This window comes from Coturnix japonica, chromosome 15 (genome assembly GCF_001577835.2).
Source record: "Coturnix japonica isolate 7356 chromosome 15, Coturnix japonica 2.1, whole genome shotgun sequence".
Taxonomy (NCBI): domain Eukaryota; kingdom Metazoa; phylum Chordata; class Aves; order Galliformes; family Phasianidae; genus Coturnix; species Coturnix japonica.
Window position 1 is genome coordinate 1,094,427 of NC_029530.1, and position 15,909 is coordinate 1,110,335.

The 15,909-nt window shown below is 46.2% G+C and overlaps 2 protein-coding genes across 5 annotated transcripts in view; both read left to right on the plus strand.

Moving 5' to 3' along the window:
* ZDHHC8 (zinc finger DHHC-type palmitoyltransferase 8) overlaps positions 1–5,407 on the plus strand; it is a 67,058-nt gene extending 61,651 nt beyond the window's left edge. For 2 of the 3 annotated variants that reach the window (XM_015877580.2, XM_015877584.2), the window contains one exon: positions 41–4,209. In XM_015877580.2, the coding sequence (XP_015733066.1) occupies positions 41–212 (172 nt within the window). In that variant the 3' untranslated portion in view covers positions 213–4,209. Of the gene's footprint in view, positions 1–40 lie in introns of all 3 variants that reach the window. The other variant, XM_015877583.2, reaches the window with a different exon arrangement.
* A 5,337-nt stretch (positions 5,408–10,744) lies between these two features.
* PGAM5 (PGAM family member 5, mitochondrial serine/threonine protein phosphatase) lies at positions 10,745–15,832 on the plus strand. 2 transcript variants are annotated; one of them, XM_015877587.2, is made up of 6 exons: positions 10,745–11,064; positions 11,562–11,740; positions 12,011–12,136; positions 12,515–12,603; positions 12,884–13,017; positions 14,093–15,832. In XM_015877587.2, the coding sequence occupies exons 1-6, from the start codon at positions 10,802–10,804 to the stop codon at positions 14,241–14,243; spliced, it is 942 nt and encodes a 313-aa protein (XP_015733073.1). In that variant the 5' UTR covers positions 10,745–10,801; the 3' UTR covers positions 14,244–15,832. The 2 variants fall into 2 exon arrangements, with proteins under 2 accessions (XP_015733073.1, XP_015733074.1); XM_015877588.2 differs by having other exon boundaries at positions 12,887–13,017.
* Positions 15,833–15,909: the final 77 nt, after the last annotated feature.

A 15,909-nucleotide genomic window follows, 5' to 3' on the forward strand; every position in this document is an offset into this window, starting at 1 on the left:
TGCTCGCTAACATTATGTCTTGGTATTTCTTTTGGTGCAGGGATGACATACAGATGAAGACACCGCACAGTAAAATAAATGGACAGCCTAAAGGAATATCTAGGCTGGGCTCAACGTCAAGTTCCCAAGGAACACCAGTCAGCCCTGCTAGACACTCAAATGTTAAGAAGGTGTCTGGAGTTGGTGGAACAACCTATGAAATTTCAGTGTAAAATAAATTTAGATGAAAACAAAGAGCCATCCACTCAGCCAGCCATGAAGCTAGGAGCACTGTGAAGACTCAGTTAACAACAAAGAAGGAGCAGCAGCAGCCGGCCACTCTCCTTTTCTTGTTTTGGATTCATTCTGTTTTCATCTCTATCTGTTGGCCAAATAAACAGCTGCAGCCTTATTCTCAACGGAATAAAATTGTACAGTCCATCAGATTCGTCTTAACCGACAGACAGGAACTGGCTGCCATCGTCCACCACCACCACAGAGCCCATCTTTTTTTATGCAAGAAAGTGCTAAAGCCATTGTGTGTCTGTCTGTCCAACATTGTGTACCAGTAGTGCAGTGAAAAAATGGTCAGTCCGGGATCGTTCCATTTTCCTGTGCCCTTTCCCAGTTCTTCTGGCCAGCCACGTGTCCAGCAGGAGTCAGAGGTTCAGCTGCTGCTTTTCTGCTGGTGAGGAAGGCGTGCTCCTGTGCCGGGCAGTCTGCAGGTGTGAGAGCTGCCCTGCGTCTCCCAGGCATTGCAGGTCAGGTTCTCCCAGGCAGGAGCGGGGCAGGGCACCCTGCACCACAAATGATGTGTCATCTTCAAAGGCTCCCTGCTCCTTCGTCCCAGCTGGGTGCAGGAAAAAGGGCAGCAGCAGCTTCTCCCAGTCTGCTGTTTGCCTGCCCATGTGTGAAAACGTGTGTGCACCCGCGTGTCTGTCTGCTGGGAAAGGACCACACCACCAGTGAGGATCTTCCACTCTTAGCCCTCATCCCTGTTTTTTAAAGGGTTCTCTGACTCAGAAATAAAACCATGTGGACACAAAAGGAAGTGTTCAGGTGGGGACACGTTCTAAACAGTCGTCAGCTGCTTTCCCTGCGCCCTCCCTCTTGCCTGTTGGATCCAGGCAGTAAGGTGCTTACTGCTGTGCCTGGTGCCCTGTGCGGTCCTGCAGCAGGGTTAGCATGAGCTGTTGAATTCACAGTGTGTGTAACTGAGCCAAGCGTAAGTCTATAGGATATAAATGTGGTGTCTGCCTAATGACGAGCACATTCCCTCCGGTCTTCAGTACTGTTAGACAAAGGATTGTTCTGTTTGGTTTTTGAGTTTTATTTCCCTTGGGGAACAACTTTTTTAAACAATGCCAATCGAATGATGGAACGTTCTGAGGTTTCCTTTCCCATCTCCAGAAAACTCCATTTGCTTTGTTGGATTTAAAGACAACTTTGCTGTTTGAAAGCAAACAGAAAACGCAAGAAAGGGTTGTGATATATTTGGTCTCAGAAATCAGAACTTCTGCTGACTCCAATTTTGGGACAAATCTTTATTTCCTTTTTTTTTATGTTCTCTGTTCCTGATCTCCTTTTCCTTCCCACTTGCTATCAAAAGTACGGAGGTCCAGACCAATGCTACGCAGCCAGAGTGTGTGTTCTATTAAGAATATCCTGAGTGACTGTTGCCAAAGTTGGTAAAAATCATTATTTATCACTGAGCCAGTCAGAATCTGAAACCTCAACTTTTCACCTCATTGTCCTTGTTAATAGTTCTGTCCGGAAAGCTAAATTCCCTGTTTTTCAGGATATTGGTTTCAAGGGGCTGAATCCTTTCCAGTCTTTGACTATAATGGAGAACTCTCCAGCTAATTGGTAGCAATTCAGGATGTGTCAATAGCATTTTACTTGTGTTCATCTATGTCGAGATTAATTATTCCAGAAGGCAAATAGGGACCTCAGCTTTGCCTGGTTAGAATTGATCTTTTGATTTGATAAATGTTGACGTGTACTGCAATACATGGTTACTGTGTGTCCCTTTTGTATCGCATGATTTTTGGAGGGGAAGACTGAAGTGAAGGTAATTACGTGTAAAGCTCTGTGTAGTCCGAAGGGAGAAATGCAGAGTGCGGAGCAGCTGAAATAGGCCAAAGTTATGAGAGTGAACTAGAAATCAGTGTGCGTTTTATGGCCGCAGTGATATCTTTAACGCCTGCTGTGAGGGCATTGCAGAGCAGAGAAGCAATCGTCCTTCTGTGCAGATTTGTTTGTTGGCATGTGGAATGTTGCCTTGAGTTGGAGGCAGCACAGTGCCAGGAGGATGCTGGCAGACGGGATCAGGTACAGAGGGAGCAATATGTGGTAAAAGACTGGACGAGCTGGCTGATAGCAAGATTCAAGTCATGAATACTTGATACACAGACATGACTTCAAGTCATGATTGATGAATTTCTCAGTAAGGCTGAAGGCAGCGATGTGTGTGTGTAAAGCACTCATGTCCAGGGTTCTTTTTGAGAGAAGGAGCAGGGGAGGACAGGATGAGCGCACTGTGAGTAGTTTTGGCCACAGTTGAGATGCATTGGATGTGGTAACTGGTTTACAATGGTACCAAAGTCTTTTTTTTTTTTTTTCCTTTTGAGGTTTGCATTTAATTCAGTGCTCACAGCCTGGAGCAAATCATTCAGATCTTGTGGCAGAATAAGCTGAGCGGGACTGTAAACAGGAGATTGCATGCAGCAGATCCAGCCTCGTTCCCAGCCAAGACACTGAACCTACAGCCATTCTCTTAAATGTAAGCACCTGTGCCCATAGCTCCTATTGGAACCTACTTACTGCGTCTGATCTAGGGGCAGAATCCCAACCTTGCTAAAACATTGTTCTTCAAACAGTTCACAGATTAACAGCCAAGTTCTTCTGCCCAAATCCTCAGTATTTACAGGCACTGCAGCCAAATCTCCAGGTGGTGTAGACTGGTGTGGCTCCACTGAAGCGAAGTAAGTGATGCTGATTTTCAGTAGGTGGGATCAGCTATGAAAATCCAGCACAAGTTAACACGTATTATAAAGTAGCTTCTTGATTTTGTCACGTTTATTTCATGTTCAGAAGTCTTAAAGCTTTTCAGCGTGTTTTTATTTTTAGCTGTGGATTGTATTACTTTTAAAAAACAAACAGCAATAGGTTTTGTTTAGTTTTGTGCATCAGTGTTCATGGCATATTGCATTTCATTAGCTGTCCATACACTCCCATTTAGCCTCCAGGTTTCCATTGTAGTGCAATCTGCCTTGAAAAGTTGGATCTCTGTATCGTTAATTGTACAATATATTGAGCATTATGAAATTAAATGTACTTTACTACGTGGGTGGGAGAGAGAGGAAATATTTTTACTTGAAGCCTTAATATTTTTTTTTAATGCTTTGTTTGTTGACCTCATAGGAAAGTCTGAATAGCAAAGACTTTGAAACTTTGGGCCAAATACTGCACTGATACGCAACCAGCATTTGGCCCCCATGTCAAAACTGGACGCAGACATAACCTGAAGGTAACAGGGGAGAAAGCCTCAGGGAGGCATCTTTTCCTGGAGGTCATTAGGACAGTCTGAGCGCTGTGTCTGTAAGGAAGCACACTAAACAAGTCCTCCAGTCTTGAACTGTAAAGAAAGGTGATAGCAGGAGCTGCCCAAATATCTTAGAATTGCATTTTCTTTTTGAAATCAAAGCAGATGTGGTCGCAGTTTGGTTAAAGCTCTGAGGGTTGCACAGAGCTGCGTTGGTAGCCATGTGCAGCAAATGAACTGCGCTGTGTTGCTGTTCTGAAATTGCTAACGAGGCACAACGTCACATCAGCTTGGCCGGAGATGGTCTCCCTGTGGGCATTACTGTGGTGCTCCTTGGGGGATGCCTGCTCTACAGGCCTAACGTGGAAATCACAACGTGGTTTTCTTTGGACTATATCTGTGGTTCAGACTAGACATATATATGTGTGTGTGTGTGCGTGTGTATATATACATATATATATACATATATGTGTATATACACAACGTTTATTTTTATGTGGGGAAGATGAGGTTAAGATTGCTGTCTCCGACAGTCTGGAAAGTTAATGCTGAACCGTTTCTATGGTCTGTATTTCACCTGTTCTGCCACCTTGAATTGTTGGAATGTATCCGTGCAGGCTTTGTGGAGCTCTGTCTGTAACCTTTTTTTGTGGCTCTCGTAATACATATATATATTTTTAAACCTTTGAGTCACTTCAGTATTTTACAGTGTCCGTTGTCCCTGGTTTGTTATGCCTGACGTGGCCTCGTGTGCTGAGTCGGTTCGTGGGGTGCTGCCCCTTTTCATTTCTGCTTCTGCAAAACGTGAACTGAAACAGCTGAACTGGGCAGGTCAGCTCCAGTGCAGAACCCGCAGGTGTCCAAATATTAAACCAAGTGATTGCAGGTGCTCATCTCCAAGGTGCTTTGAGTAGAAAATAAGAACCTTCTAAAAAGTGCCTCCTAGTTGTGACCAATGGATCGTGCTGTTGGAGCCACAGCGGGTAGTACAGGGACGGCCCGAAATGGAGCTTTTCCAAGCATCTGTTGTTAAAGTTGTGGGACTGAATAGGAATCCTGTGGTCCAGCACAATTGGGAATTGTTGCTACAGAGTAGTGTGGAAAAAATAAGTTCTATCCAGGATACGTGGATTTATACATCCCAAAGATTACAACTTCTCATCCATCTGTCTTCATCTGTTTCTGTTCTTTGGAAATACGTCCATTTGATGCGTAAGATTGGCCTATAATTCACACAATTGCCAAACTCTCCTAACAGCAGCTGCTTCAGGATTTCTGATGCTGTAATTTGCATATGTAGACTAATTATATTGAGCAAGAGGCCATTCAGACGTGTTCATTATGAACATCAATCGTATCTGTGCGCTGTAGAGGCAGAGGTTACCTTTTTATGTGTCCAGAAACTTAATCAATCAGCAGGCTCCATTGATGTTAACCAGGTCAAACAGATTTATGTAAGGTCATGAACTGTTTTAGCACATTTTATTTAAAGACATGTTGGCTTACAGAGGTCCTGCCTTTCCTCTCTCTAAGTAATGGATAAATTATCCACGTTTATATTCAATTCTCCCATCATTGCTATTTCTTTATTATTTTTTTTATTCTGCAGGATGAGTTTCAGTTCACATTTTGGAACATAATAAGGAGAGACAAAGGAAACTATTTATACAGGTGAATCTGTCTTTTAAGAGAGAAGCAGTTATATAATAAATGGATTAGAGTTACTGTCAAAATAGGTTTTGTTCATCTTGTCACAATAACTTGAATTTTAAAGTAAGGCTTATTTCTTAGCTGGTTTCTGTATAACCCTGAAGCATTTGAAAGATCCCTTGGTTAAACATTTCAAATTATACGAAGAAATATGGTCTACTTCTGCAAATTAAAGGGTCTCAGAGAAGTGATGGTACATTTTACAGTGCCTTATATATATGTGTATATATATATATGTATATATATATAATGCCTATGTGTATATAATGTATACATAACTGTACATATATTCAAGTAAAACTAGTTCTAGGTGTCCCTATTTGGTGTATTTTAAATGGAACTGATCTGTGTTGATAGAAAAAGAAATGGTTGTATCAGCAGCTAAATACAAAACCAAAAATACTTATTAAAACATTAGCAAATAAAACAGACTGAAAACAGTGTTTCTGCCAGTGGTTATGTTCCATGCTGTGGAAGGCTGGTAGGCATGTCCACTGATTTAAGGCATATTTGGAGAAGAGAAAGCACTGGTGGGAGCTTGGAGACAGTGGAGCACATTAGAGGGCTTTCCTTCCACCCCAGCACTGTGCCCCTGTTGTAATATTGGCACTCATTGCGTTATGAATTTGCCCTCCGTGTGATGAATTCTGCTTTTTCTCCTGAAGCCGCACAGTTCAGCTGTGGGACATGGAGGCCCTGCTGCTCTGACCTGCTGCCTCTAACCCATATTCACCGTGTGCCTGTCCATGGGAAGTTGTGAGAGCGTGAGGGAGCCCTGGGAGCACCCCTGTGAAAGAGCTGAAGGGGGGGTGGGCTGCTGAGAGCTCTGATGGGCTGCCAGGAATTGCCTGAAACGAGTGGCCTTGGGAAACCCAGCTCTGACAGCAGAAATCCTTCAGCCTCACTGGCATCGATCCACCAGTTCTTTCAGATGGGCAGAATGGTTCCTTCCTGCCAAGTGTTTTTTTCTCCCAACAGGCGTGCGGTGTTCCTGATACAGGATAGATACAGAACAGCAACTTGTGCAAAGCTTCAGACTGTGGATCTTAACTAGGGAGAGAGAGAAGTGCCTTCTGAGGCAGAGCTGCATCTCATGATTGTAAGGAGGATTCTTTACGTCTTGCTTTTTCCATTCAAATTATGTAATGAAGTGCTGTGCTGTTTGCCCCTTAGACATACATTTTTTCGTACAGTAATGTGACTATTTATATGGGAAGGGAGCATAAAGTAGTGACATGTCCTACCCTTGCAGTATTAGATCATAACATGCTGGCCTGAGTAGGACAGCATCTGAATAGTGTGGGCAATGCTGAGCTTTACCAGCATTTCCTAAACACAATCCAGTTTTTTGGCCAACTCTGTTTTTAAAGCCGCCTCTCTCCCTGCTGACAGAACCTCGATGTCTTCATGTAAGTGCTTTTGAGTGGCAGCCAGCAAAGGGATGTGGGTGTACTAGTGGAGCACCAAAGCGCTGCTCTCCTGCTTTCTGCCTTGTCCTTTCCCACCATGTGCAGGTAAGTGTCTCCTGGGCAGTGGTTTCCTCCTGCGTCCCCTGTGTGAATGGGTCTGAGCTGGAAGGACCCTGTGATGCCGTTTCATTGAGATGTGTAAAACCAAAGAATTAAGTACTTCTAAGCAGGTGTTGGTTATGACTGGCTTTTTGGATGCACTGTGACAACATGCAAAGTGCTGTGTTGTTGGCCACAGTCTCACAGGGTTGTAGCTTTGTGCTGTTGTCTTGCTGGCACTGTCCCAGTCAAAATATGATAGAAATGTCTGCCTTGATCATCCCCTTGACCTCTTGCATATTTCCTTATAATCCAAACCCTCTTCTTAACCCCCCCACAGCACTGTGTTCACCCCAAGGGATCAGGTACACGATTGCCTCAAGCAACTCAGCTTTTTCCTGCCTGCTTATTGAAATAGGTGTATGTAATACAATACAATAATAATAACAATTAAAGTTGCAGAGCAGAAATGCAGTAAAATAGCTGTGGGGCCATTGTAGTGTGCTTTGGTAGCACAGAACACAGAGTGAGAGCTGGAAGAAAGAGGTAATGGAGAAGGGAAAAGAAATACCTTCAGCTGACATGAAAGGAATAGGCAGTGTCAGTAGAGAGCAAAGGGCAGTTGGTTTTATTGCTGGCAAGAAAAGTTTCCTCCTGTTTCTATCAGCGTGAAGGATTGGCTGGGTCAGGCAGCATGCTGTTAAGTACATAGAAGGTCTCTTCTTCCACTCCAGATGGATTCCCATCATTATATCTCAGAATGTCAGAAGGTTATAATGTAGGCAGGGCCTTGACCAGGGCAGGGCTGTCAGGCAGAGCAAGAACATAAATCTTCAGAGCCCTTTAAAGGATTTGTCTGGGGGCAGAAAACAAGCCAGCAGGGGAAAGTTCAAATGAAGATCTGTCCTTGCAGGACAGCCGTTTGTTTTTGGCAATTCAGATTACTCTGCATTTGTCTCCGAGAGACTTGTATCAAATGCATGTTTTGATTTTAAGCAGCAAGCAGTCCTACAGTGCTGTGTGTCTGTCACCTGCTCCATAAAAACCCCAGAGCCATCCACTGTGCAAGGAATTCCCCAGGTGAAGTAATGCCAGCAAAGGCATTCAGAAACACGTGTAGTTTGAAGCCAGATGGCTACATCTGCTGGCACTGGCTGTGTTTGGCAAATACTGGATAGAATTTCCAAGTCACTGCACACACACGTGTGCACGTATTTACATCTATATGTGTGTGTGTAGATGTACATAATAGAAAGCACAGCCCTTTAATTCTATGTGCTGTGATTCATCAGCAGCAATAGCTTTTGGCAGGGACATAATTTCCAATCTGCTGAGGGTGCCTGCCAGAACAGTGTTGGACAGAGATTGGATGAGGAAAGTTATTTATAAATGGGGATAATTAGGTCCTGCATTTGTTAGTGCTCTGGGAAGGAGGCAGAAGAACAATGCATAGTTGTAATATGGGAAGATGCTCCCCATGATTTTCTCCTTGGTACAAGATCCAAGCACCTCAGCTGAAATTGCATCAGTGTGTGCTGCTCCCAGGTGGCTGGAGTGGGGCTGTCGTGCTTTAGGGCAGACAGATCTCAACTGTGCTTAGTCAGGTTTGAAACAGTGCCCCAGGATTCAGCTCCACTCCTGCAGGTGCTGAGCTCTTGCAACTGATGTGACCCATCAGCAGCAGAGAATGGCACAGATGTGTGCTCTCCAGACCTGCAGTTAGCACCACTTCAACTAAAAGTTATTTCATCTCTTTTTTTTTTTCCTTACACAGCCTCAGTGGGGCCTGTATGTGAACACACCGCAATAAAAGCTTGCTTCCAAAAGAAGAACAGCAGGGTATAGACAGCCTGTGTCAAGCTCATCTCTAGGGTGATAGTTCTGAAGGAATGCAGGGATGCTGTGAACCAGCTCTGGACAGAGAGGTAGGAAAGAACATGGGGATAGTAGAGTTTTGCCTTTGCAGTTTTGAAGTATTGATGGATTGTTAAAACTACAAATCCCCTTAATTGTGCAGTGCTGTACATCTCGGTACCTAAACTGGTTTGCAAGCAGAGCGCTCCCATGATTGCTAACATTGATGGTTTGTCAGCAAAATCAAAGTTTCCTGATAGCTGAGACAAAAGGGTTGGGGGGGAGCTGTTCTTAAGGCAGTAATATCAAATCCCTTTTTGTTTCCTGGGTAGTTATTGCAGTAAAATACTCTGCTTATGTTTCCATTCCTTAGACCATCTGTTTCCAATGAGACCCTCCTGGCGTGATGCATCATTATTTATTAGAGCATTACTTTAGATAACGCAGCGTTAGTATTTTTGTTGCAAACCCTTCATTTCATGAGTATGACTTCATGGGCAGGACTGGATGCCTTTCCTTAATGAAAGAGGTAGAGACTGTGTTAGTATAATTAGTTTGGTAAACACAGACGTTCTAGTTTTCAATGGCCTTACTCCTCCCTGAAGGAGGAAGGAAAGAGACAGCGTCGGTCAGCTGCTCCCGGCTGTGTTTGAGATCCTTCTCTTTACCGTGATACCCAGCACTGCTAAAACATTTCTTGATTAACTTTCTCTAAGGTGAAATCTCATTTTAAGTATGTTTATGGGGAGGGCTCTAGGGAGGAGGAGGGGAAGTCCTTAATCCACTGTGAGCTCCTCTCATTGACTCACAATACCTAGACTAGAGTCAAGATCTGAATCAGATCCAGCATGGATTTATGTAGGCTTCCTATCATGCCAGAATCTCCCCAGATTTGATGTTGTGTTTCACCAATGCGGTGTTTGTGTGGCTGTGTTAAACTCTTTGGTGGAGCAGTCAGATACGATCAGAAAGCCAATAGAGCAGCTTCCAAATCTCTTTCTTCATTTTCTTTTTAAACTTGTCAAGTCATACAAACCAATGATGCTTAAAAGCAGTATTTCTTGCCCTCTGAAACAACTATTAAATGAGCTCAAGTCGACTTTGTTTTATAACCCAATAGTTTAAACTCGTGTATCATTTAAATGTTGCTGGGCCTGAAGCAAGCCAGGATGACATCAGTGTTTCCTTCCCCAGGGCCAGCAGTGAGCCCGCAGTGTCTGGATGCATTTGGAGCCCATGACCTCATGTTTCCTTGCCTTTCTCTCCTCTTTTGCTAATAACTTTACAGCTGCATTTTGCATCATGCGAGATGAGCACGATGGGCGCACTGCGGGTCTCAGCAGCACTAACAGGATGATGCCATTAGCGGGTACCATCAGTCGTTGTTATCCTCTTAGGGGGATTTTCTGCTCACGGATGAAACTCAACACAATGAAATGGGATTAGAATTGTAGTCATATGAGTATTAAAACAAACACACAAACTGAGAGCGTGGAGTGAAGCAGCCAGTGATGCTGTGCAGGGCGCTGTGTTTGAGCTGTGGGTGCTGCTGCAACAGCTCGTTGTTCTCAACCTGGTTGACTTCAGGCTTTACAGAAGGGTAAACTTAATAACACTGAGCTGGCACCGAGGTACAGGTTTGGGATTTCAGTTCGTGCAATTGGGCTGTTTTATTTTGTTGTATTTTTGAGGAATTGCTGTGTTTGTCCCATCCGGCCTCAGCCCAGCCGCAGGTTGGGACCACATGCATGGGCAGCTCTGTCGGCTGCTGGGGAAAGGGGAGCTCTGTGGAGGTTTGGATGTTCTGTGTATCAGCTTGCTTTCTTCTCATCTCTTGATGTTAAAGCAGGCATATAGTAATGAGAGCACAGTGAGCTGCAGCTCCACGGTGTGGGCATGGGAGGAGCGCCGGGCTGTGTGTTATGGGGGCTGTGTGTTACGGGATGTGTGTTACGGGCTGTGTATTAAGGGATGTGTGTTATGGCTGCTGGGGTTGTGCAGCGTTATTGAGATGCTGGATGTGTCTGTGCAGGGACGGGCGGGCTTAGGGCCTATCTGCGGGCAGCAGAGAGCTGCCGTGTGCCGTTCCGTTCCGTTCCGTTCCGTTCCGTTCCGTGCAATATTGCCCCTCTCCGCTCTCCGTCCGGGGCGGAGCTGCTCGTTGCGGGCGGCTCGTGGTTGTGAGGCACGAGGCCGGTCCCCCGCCATGTCGTTCCGCCGCGCCCTGGCGTTGGCCGCCTGCGGGTTGGCCGGGGGCTCCGTGCTGTTCTCGGCCGTGGCCGTGAGCAAACAGCCGGCACGGGGGGACGCCGAGCCGCGACCAGGGGGGGGATCCGCCGCCGCTCCCCCCGCCCCCGCAGCGCCGCAGGGTTTGTTGCTGCTGCCGCCCGCCGCCTCCTGCCCGCCGGGACCGGGTTGGATCGAGCGGCCCGCGGGGAGCGGCGGGTTCTGGGACAGCAACTGGGACCGGTGAGAGGGGACGGGGGGCGACACGGGACGGGGGGGCGGGCGGTACCGAGCGGCCGGGACGGAGCCTGTTGAATGGGGCGGAGCGGGACCGACAGCTCCGCGATACGGGAACAACCGACATGTTGGAGGCACCGACGGGACCGAGCCCAGCACCGGGCGGCACCGCCATGCGATGCCATGAGATGCCATGCAATGTGATGCGATGATATGATGCGATGCGATGTGATGATGTGATACGATGTGATGCGGCCTGTGCTCTGCTGGGGGGCTGTGGATTCATTTAGCGGTGGCTGTTGCCAAATTGCTTGGCTCTATCGCTCAGTTATAAGCCATAATTAATTGATGTTATCGGTAGCTCCAGCGCAGTGGTTTCGATCCGTTTTGCAAAACAATTGGTTAATTATGTTAATTAAACAGCCCGTTTCGGTGCTTATAACTGCAGCGGGGTTCTTTATCTGTGCAATTCCTGTCTCTGGGTTCTCCACTCACCCATCCAGGCGTGAACCGCTGGCTCTCATCAACCTCAAGAAGAAGAACGAGGAGACAGGGGAGGAGGAGCTGAGCTCGCGGCTGGAGCACTGCAGGGCCAGGGCCACCCGCCACATCTTCCTCATCCGCCACTCGCAGTACAACCTGGACGGCCGCGCCGATAAGGACCGGACACTGACCCCGCTGGGTAGGTGGGCTGGGGTAGTGATGATCAAGCCCAGCCATGGATGAGAGCTGCTGGCCTGGCAGCACAGGTCGGCAGCACAGCTCTTCTGTGGGAGAAAACACTGGATTTGATAAAAAACATAAAGGAATTTCCAGCTGAGCAGGTCTTCCTGCTGGCCAATGCAGCTGCCCTTGGCTGTGGTTTGTCTTAAACCAAGCTCCATAATGACCTTTGAGGGTTCCCATTATCCAATGGGTCTGGTTTGTTAATTTGCTGATTTACTCTCTTAAGGTCGAGAACAGGCCGAGCTGACGGGACACAGACTGGCAAGTTTGGGGTTAAAGTTTAATCAGATCATCCACTCCTCCATGACCAGAGCAACCGAAACAACTGAAATTATAAGCAAATACCTCCCAGGTGAGTGGCTTCTGTTGATTTCTCAGTATCTCCTGATCCTTCAGACTGCTTCCAGTGGGATTCTGAGCTAGTCCTTGGCTTACAGTGTAGCTGAGATGTTAGTAATCAACTTCTAGACCAGTGTGAAGGAAGCTGGCTGCCCTCCTTCTGCTTGTCGCCAGTTTCTCTTTAAAACATGAAGGGGGAGCTGCCCCTCAGTAAGATGCTGGCACCTCTGTGTGCGGGACAGCTCTGCTGGCTGCTCTTCCCTTAAGTGTTGTGTAAAGCAAGGACTGCTGCAGGTCAGCAGGGAAGAAATAAGTGTTGGCAGCAGAGTTGTGGGTCTGTAGGAACATGTGGGGTAACAGCTCCTTTCTGAAAGCATGTTTCATATTTTAGGTGTCAAAAAAATTAGCACTGATCTGCTGAGAGAGGGAGCACCCATAGAACCGGACCCTCCCGTCTCCCACTGGAAACCAGACGCTGTGGTAACCTTTGTTCCATGTTTTTCCCTTTCTATGTTTTGGAGCATACTTTATATGGGTGATGGTAATGAATATATATGGTTATATAATGGTGAGCTGATGCTTTTCATCATAGACCTTAGATAAATACTTACTTTTTACTCCTCCGTAAGCGTACAGAACCCCTAAAATAATTAAGAATCCCTGTGTGTTAATTGAGCCTCAAGTGTGCATCTTTAACAGATGCAGCCAACGTGCAAACGCTGCTCTGAGCTGTGTTTAAATCTGAACTCTGTGCCATTAGCAGTATTACGAAGATGGAGCTCGAATTGAGGCTGCGTTTCGAAACTTCATTCATCGGGCTGACGTGAAGCAGGAGGAGGACAGCTATGAGATCTTTGTCTGCCACGCCAACGTGATCCGCTATATTGTCTGCAGGTGTGTGTTGGACTGCGTGCTGTGAGGTGGAGTTGTGCTGGATTAGCATTGCTGTATTTATTGCACTGTTTGAGCTGGGGGGTGTTTGTGTGCCGTGTTAGAGATGGCTGAAGGTGGGCGCTCACAGCAGGAGCAGCTGGTCCTGCAGCTTCACCACAGGGTGAATTTGGTGATACAGGGTTTGAAAATTAGAACGCTTTCAAGTGAAATCGTTGAGGCTTGATGCCCTTTTGTACATCTGTCTGTGAGATGATGTGTTTTGAGCAGGACAGATGTGATTAAGCCTTAATCTGATCAACAGCTACAACAATTTCAGTGCATTTTTTTTAGCTGAGTCTGCCCTCTCTGCAGAGCTCTGTGAAATTGCTGTACTTAAAGCTATTGATCAGGTTCACGGAGTATTGTTTGCTGTGCAAAAAGGGATTGTCCTTCTGCTCCCCAGGCTTCTGAAATACCTGTGTGCTTTTCCTCATTGCTTTCTTCCATCTTCTTTTCACCTTACCCTCTATATCTGCCATTTCAGGCTACCTCGTAGCATTCGAATGCAGTCCATGGTGTTCTTTTTGAGTTCGGCTTGACTATAGCCGTTATCTGTTCTTTTAGCCTTTCTAAAGGACTGTTGTAGACTCGTGACCAGGTTATTCCTGGGCACCAGATTGAAATATTTGAGTCCACTTCATATTTTCTTGAGCTGTTTGCTGCCATTGGCTGAACTCCTCCTGGGGCTGTTCAGTTAGTGTTAAAATGGCTTCAACCATTGTACCCTCTACCTTCTACCCTCTGTCAGTCTGAATTCATCCTGTCTGCATTAATCGCGTCCATCTGCCGGAATCTGCTTAGGAAAGTACATTGTTGGCATGGTCCAGTGAGCAAAGCTGCACTTCTGTATTAATTAATTGCAGGGGGGAAAAAAATCCAAACACGACTGTGTAGGAGCATTTACATGCAAGCTGCAGAACCACCAACAGCTTTTCTTTTCCTGTCTTGAATAGAAAGTGATGCTGGCAATGCAGTATTAACAGTATTTTGATACATAACAACGTTTTTCTTTCTTTCTTGTTTCTTTTCATAACAGAGCGCTGCAGTTCCCCCCCGAAGGCTGGCTGCGAATGTCTCTTAACAATGGCAGCATCACTCACTTGGTGATACGGCCCAATGGGAGGGTGGCCCTTCGAACGCTGGGTGACACGGGTTTCATGCCTCCAGATAAAATCACACGCACCTGAGGAGTGAAGTGCCGGCTGCCCGGGAGCTGCCTCTGGACTCTTTGCACTCGTACACTCAGCTACAGTACCACTAGATTTTTATCTGTTACTTGTGATGCTGTCTTAAAATGTCCTTCAGCCCCTTTGCCTCCTTCATGCGCGCTCATCACTGCCTTCCAGTACAGAAGAGAACTCTAAGCCTGAAGCTGTCCTGTCCTCAGGTATTCCCCAGAGCTCAAAGCTGAGCTGTGGAATACAACAAGAGTGAATGTCTGTGTGCTCAGCAGCTGCAAGAGCACCGAGTTTTTATTCCCCTGTGAATTCCTATAACCAAAGCTCACTCCTGTGGATATTTTTCTTGTGCAGGAAAATAATTGCTATGGGAAGTGTTTGAACAGCCTTGTATCGCACAGTGCGGCTGAAGATGAGCCAGCTTGTTTCAGCTGTTGCAGAGGAAGTGACAAACTGAAGGGATTCTGCTGTTAAAAGCAGAAAGGGTTAAGGCTTACAGGTTCTGTTGTCATAAGCTGAGGAGGATGTGCGTTTTTGTTGTGTCACTGTTCACCCTGCCCCAAGAACTGCCTGGAGGTTGTAGGCATAAGGAGGGGAAGAAAACCTTTGCCTCAGAGCTGTGGTGCTAGACTTGACTTAACTGCTGCTTACACTGAGTGTTCCTCCGTCCTCAGGAAGTACTTTAAGCTGTTCTGAACGTTATTTTTTCAGTCTCACAAAGCCTTCAATTAAAACTTGACCTGTAGAAAGACGTAGGGATGGGATTTGTAGCAGGAAGACAGAAGCAATGTAAAGCGGTTTTATCTGCACTTTCTTCTCGTTACTCTTACATTTACAAGGAGTAAACTTTTTTCCTTCTGCTTTCTCCCATGGGTTTCTATCTGTGGACACCTTGCTTTTGGTGTAGAGGAGCTGCAGTGCTGAACTCAGGGCAGTAGTACCTCAGGTCGCAGGTTGGGCAGGATTGGAGCAAACAGCTGCTTAAAACAGCGGTTGCCCAAATGGTGGCAGGGCATCTCTGGGCTGGATTCTCTCGGCCAGCACTTCCACCAGGCAAATGCTTTAAGGTAAGGTAGGGCGCTCCTTGGGTACAGCTGGACTTGTGTGTGAAGAATGCAGGTGGCTGAGAAGTAGGTGGCATTTTTGAGAGGAGAGCTCAGAAGCGTTTCATCTTACTGGTGTTTGACTGATCAGCTCACAGTGCCTGTAGTTCTGACCGGTTCTGTCTGCATGGTCTGCTGTGCTGTTTGGTTGTGCACATCATTGTGGGACGGTGGACATAAATAAGGCGTTGTTACGTTGTCTGTACATTTTTCTTATCTCTGGAAATTGTAGAGGATCCCCAGGAGCTGTCAGAGCTGTGTGCAGTGTCTGTCTGTGGCACAGCACACAGCCAGGCAGGGCTTGCTGTCAGAATGACTTGGGAACTGGGGCTAGTGGGGAATAAAATACGGTCGTTGTAGTGCAGCTTGTGGGGGCAGCAGGAAACCATTGTGGTGTGTCTCATTGATAAAATGGGATTAATTTATCAGGTTTTGGGTTTTTTTTCGTCTATTAACTTTTTAAAAGTTTTGAATAAAATAACTGGTCTGTCTTTCTTCCTTGTCCCTTCAGTTGAATAGCAAAATGTTGTGTCAGTTCCCACTGCCTGGAATGGGAACAGCAGACCTGTAAG

Bases quoted from the DNA above. Each gene is read 5' to 3' on its own strand.
- PGAM5 (XM_015877587.2), top strand. From the start codon at position 10,802: ATGTCGTTCCGCCGCGCCCTGGCGTTGGCCGCCTGCGGGTTGGCCGGG. The intron at 12,137-12,514 runs GTGAGTGGCTTC...TTCATATTTTAG, and splicing joins TATAAGCAAATACCTCCCAG to GTGTCAAAAAAATTAGCACT. The intron at 12,604-12,883 runs GTAACCTTTGTT...CTGTGCCATTAG, and splicing joins ACTGGAAACCAGACGCTGTG to CAGTATTACGAAGATGGAGC.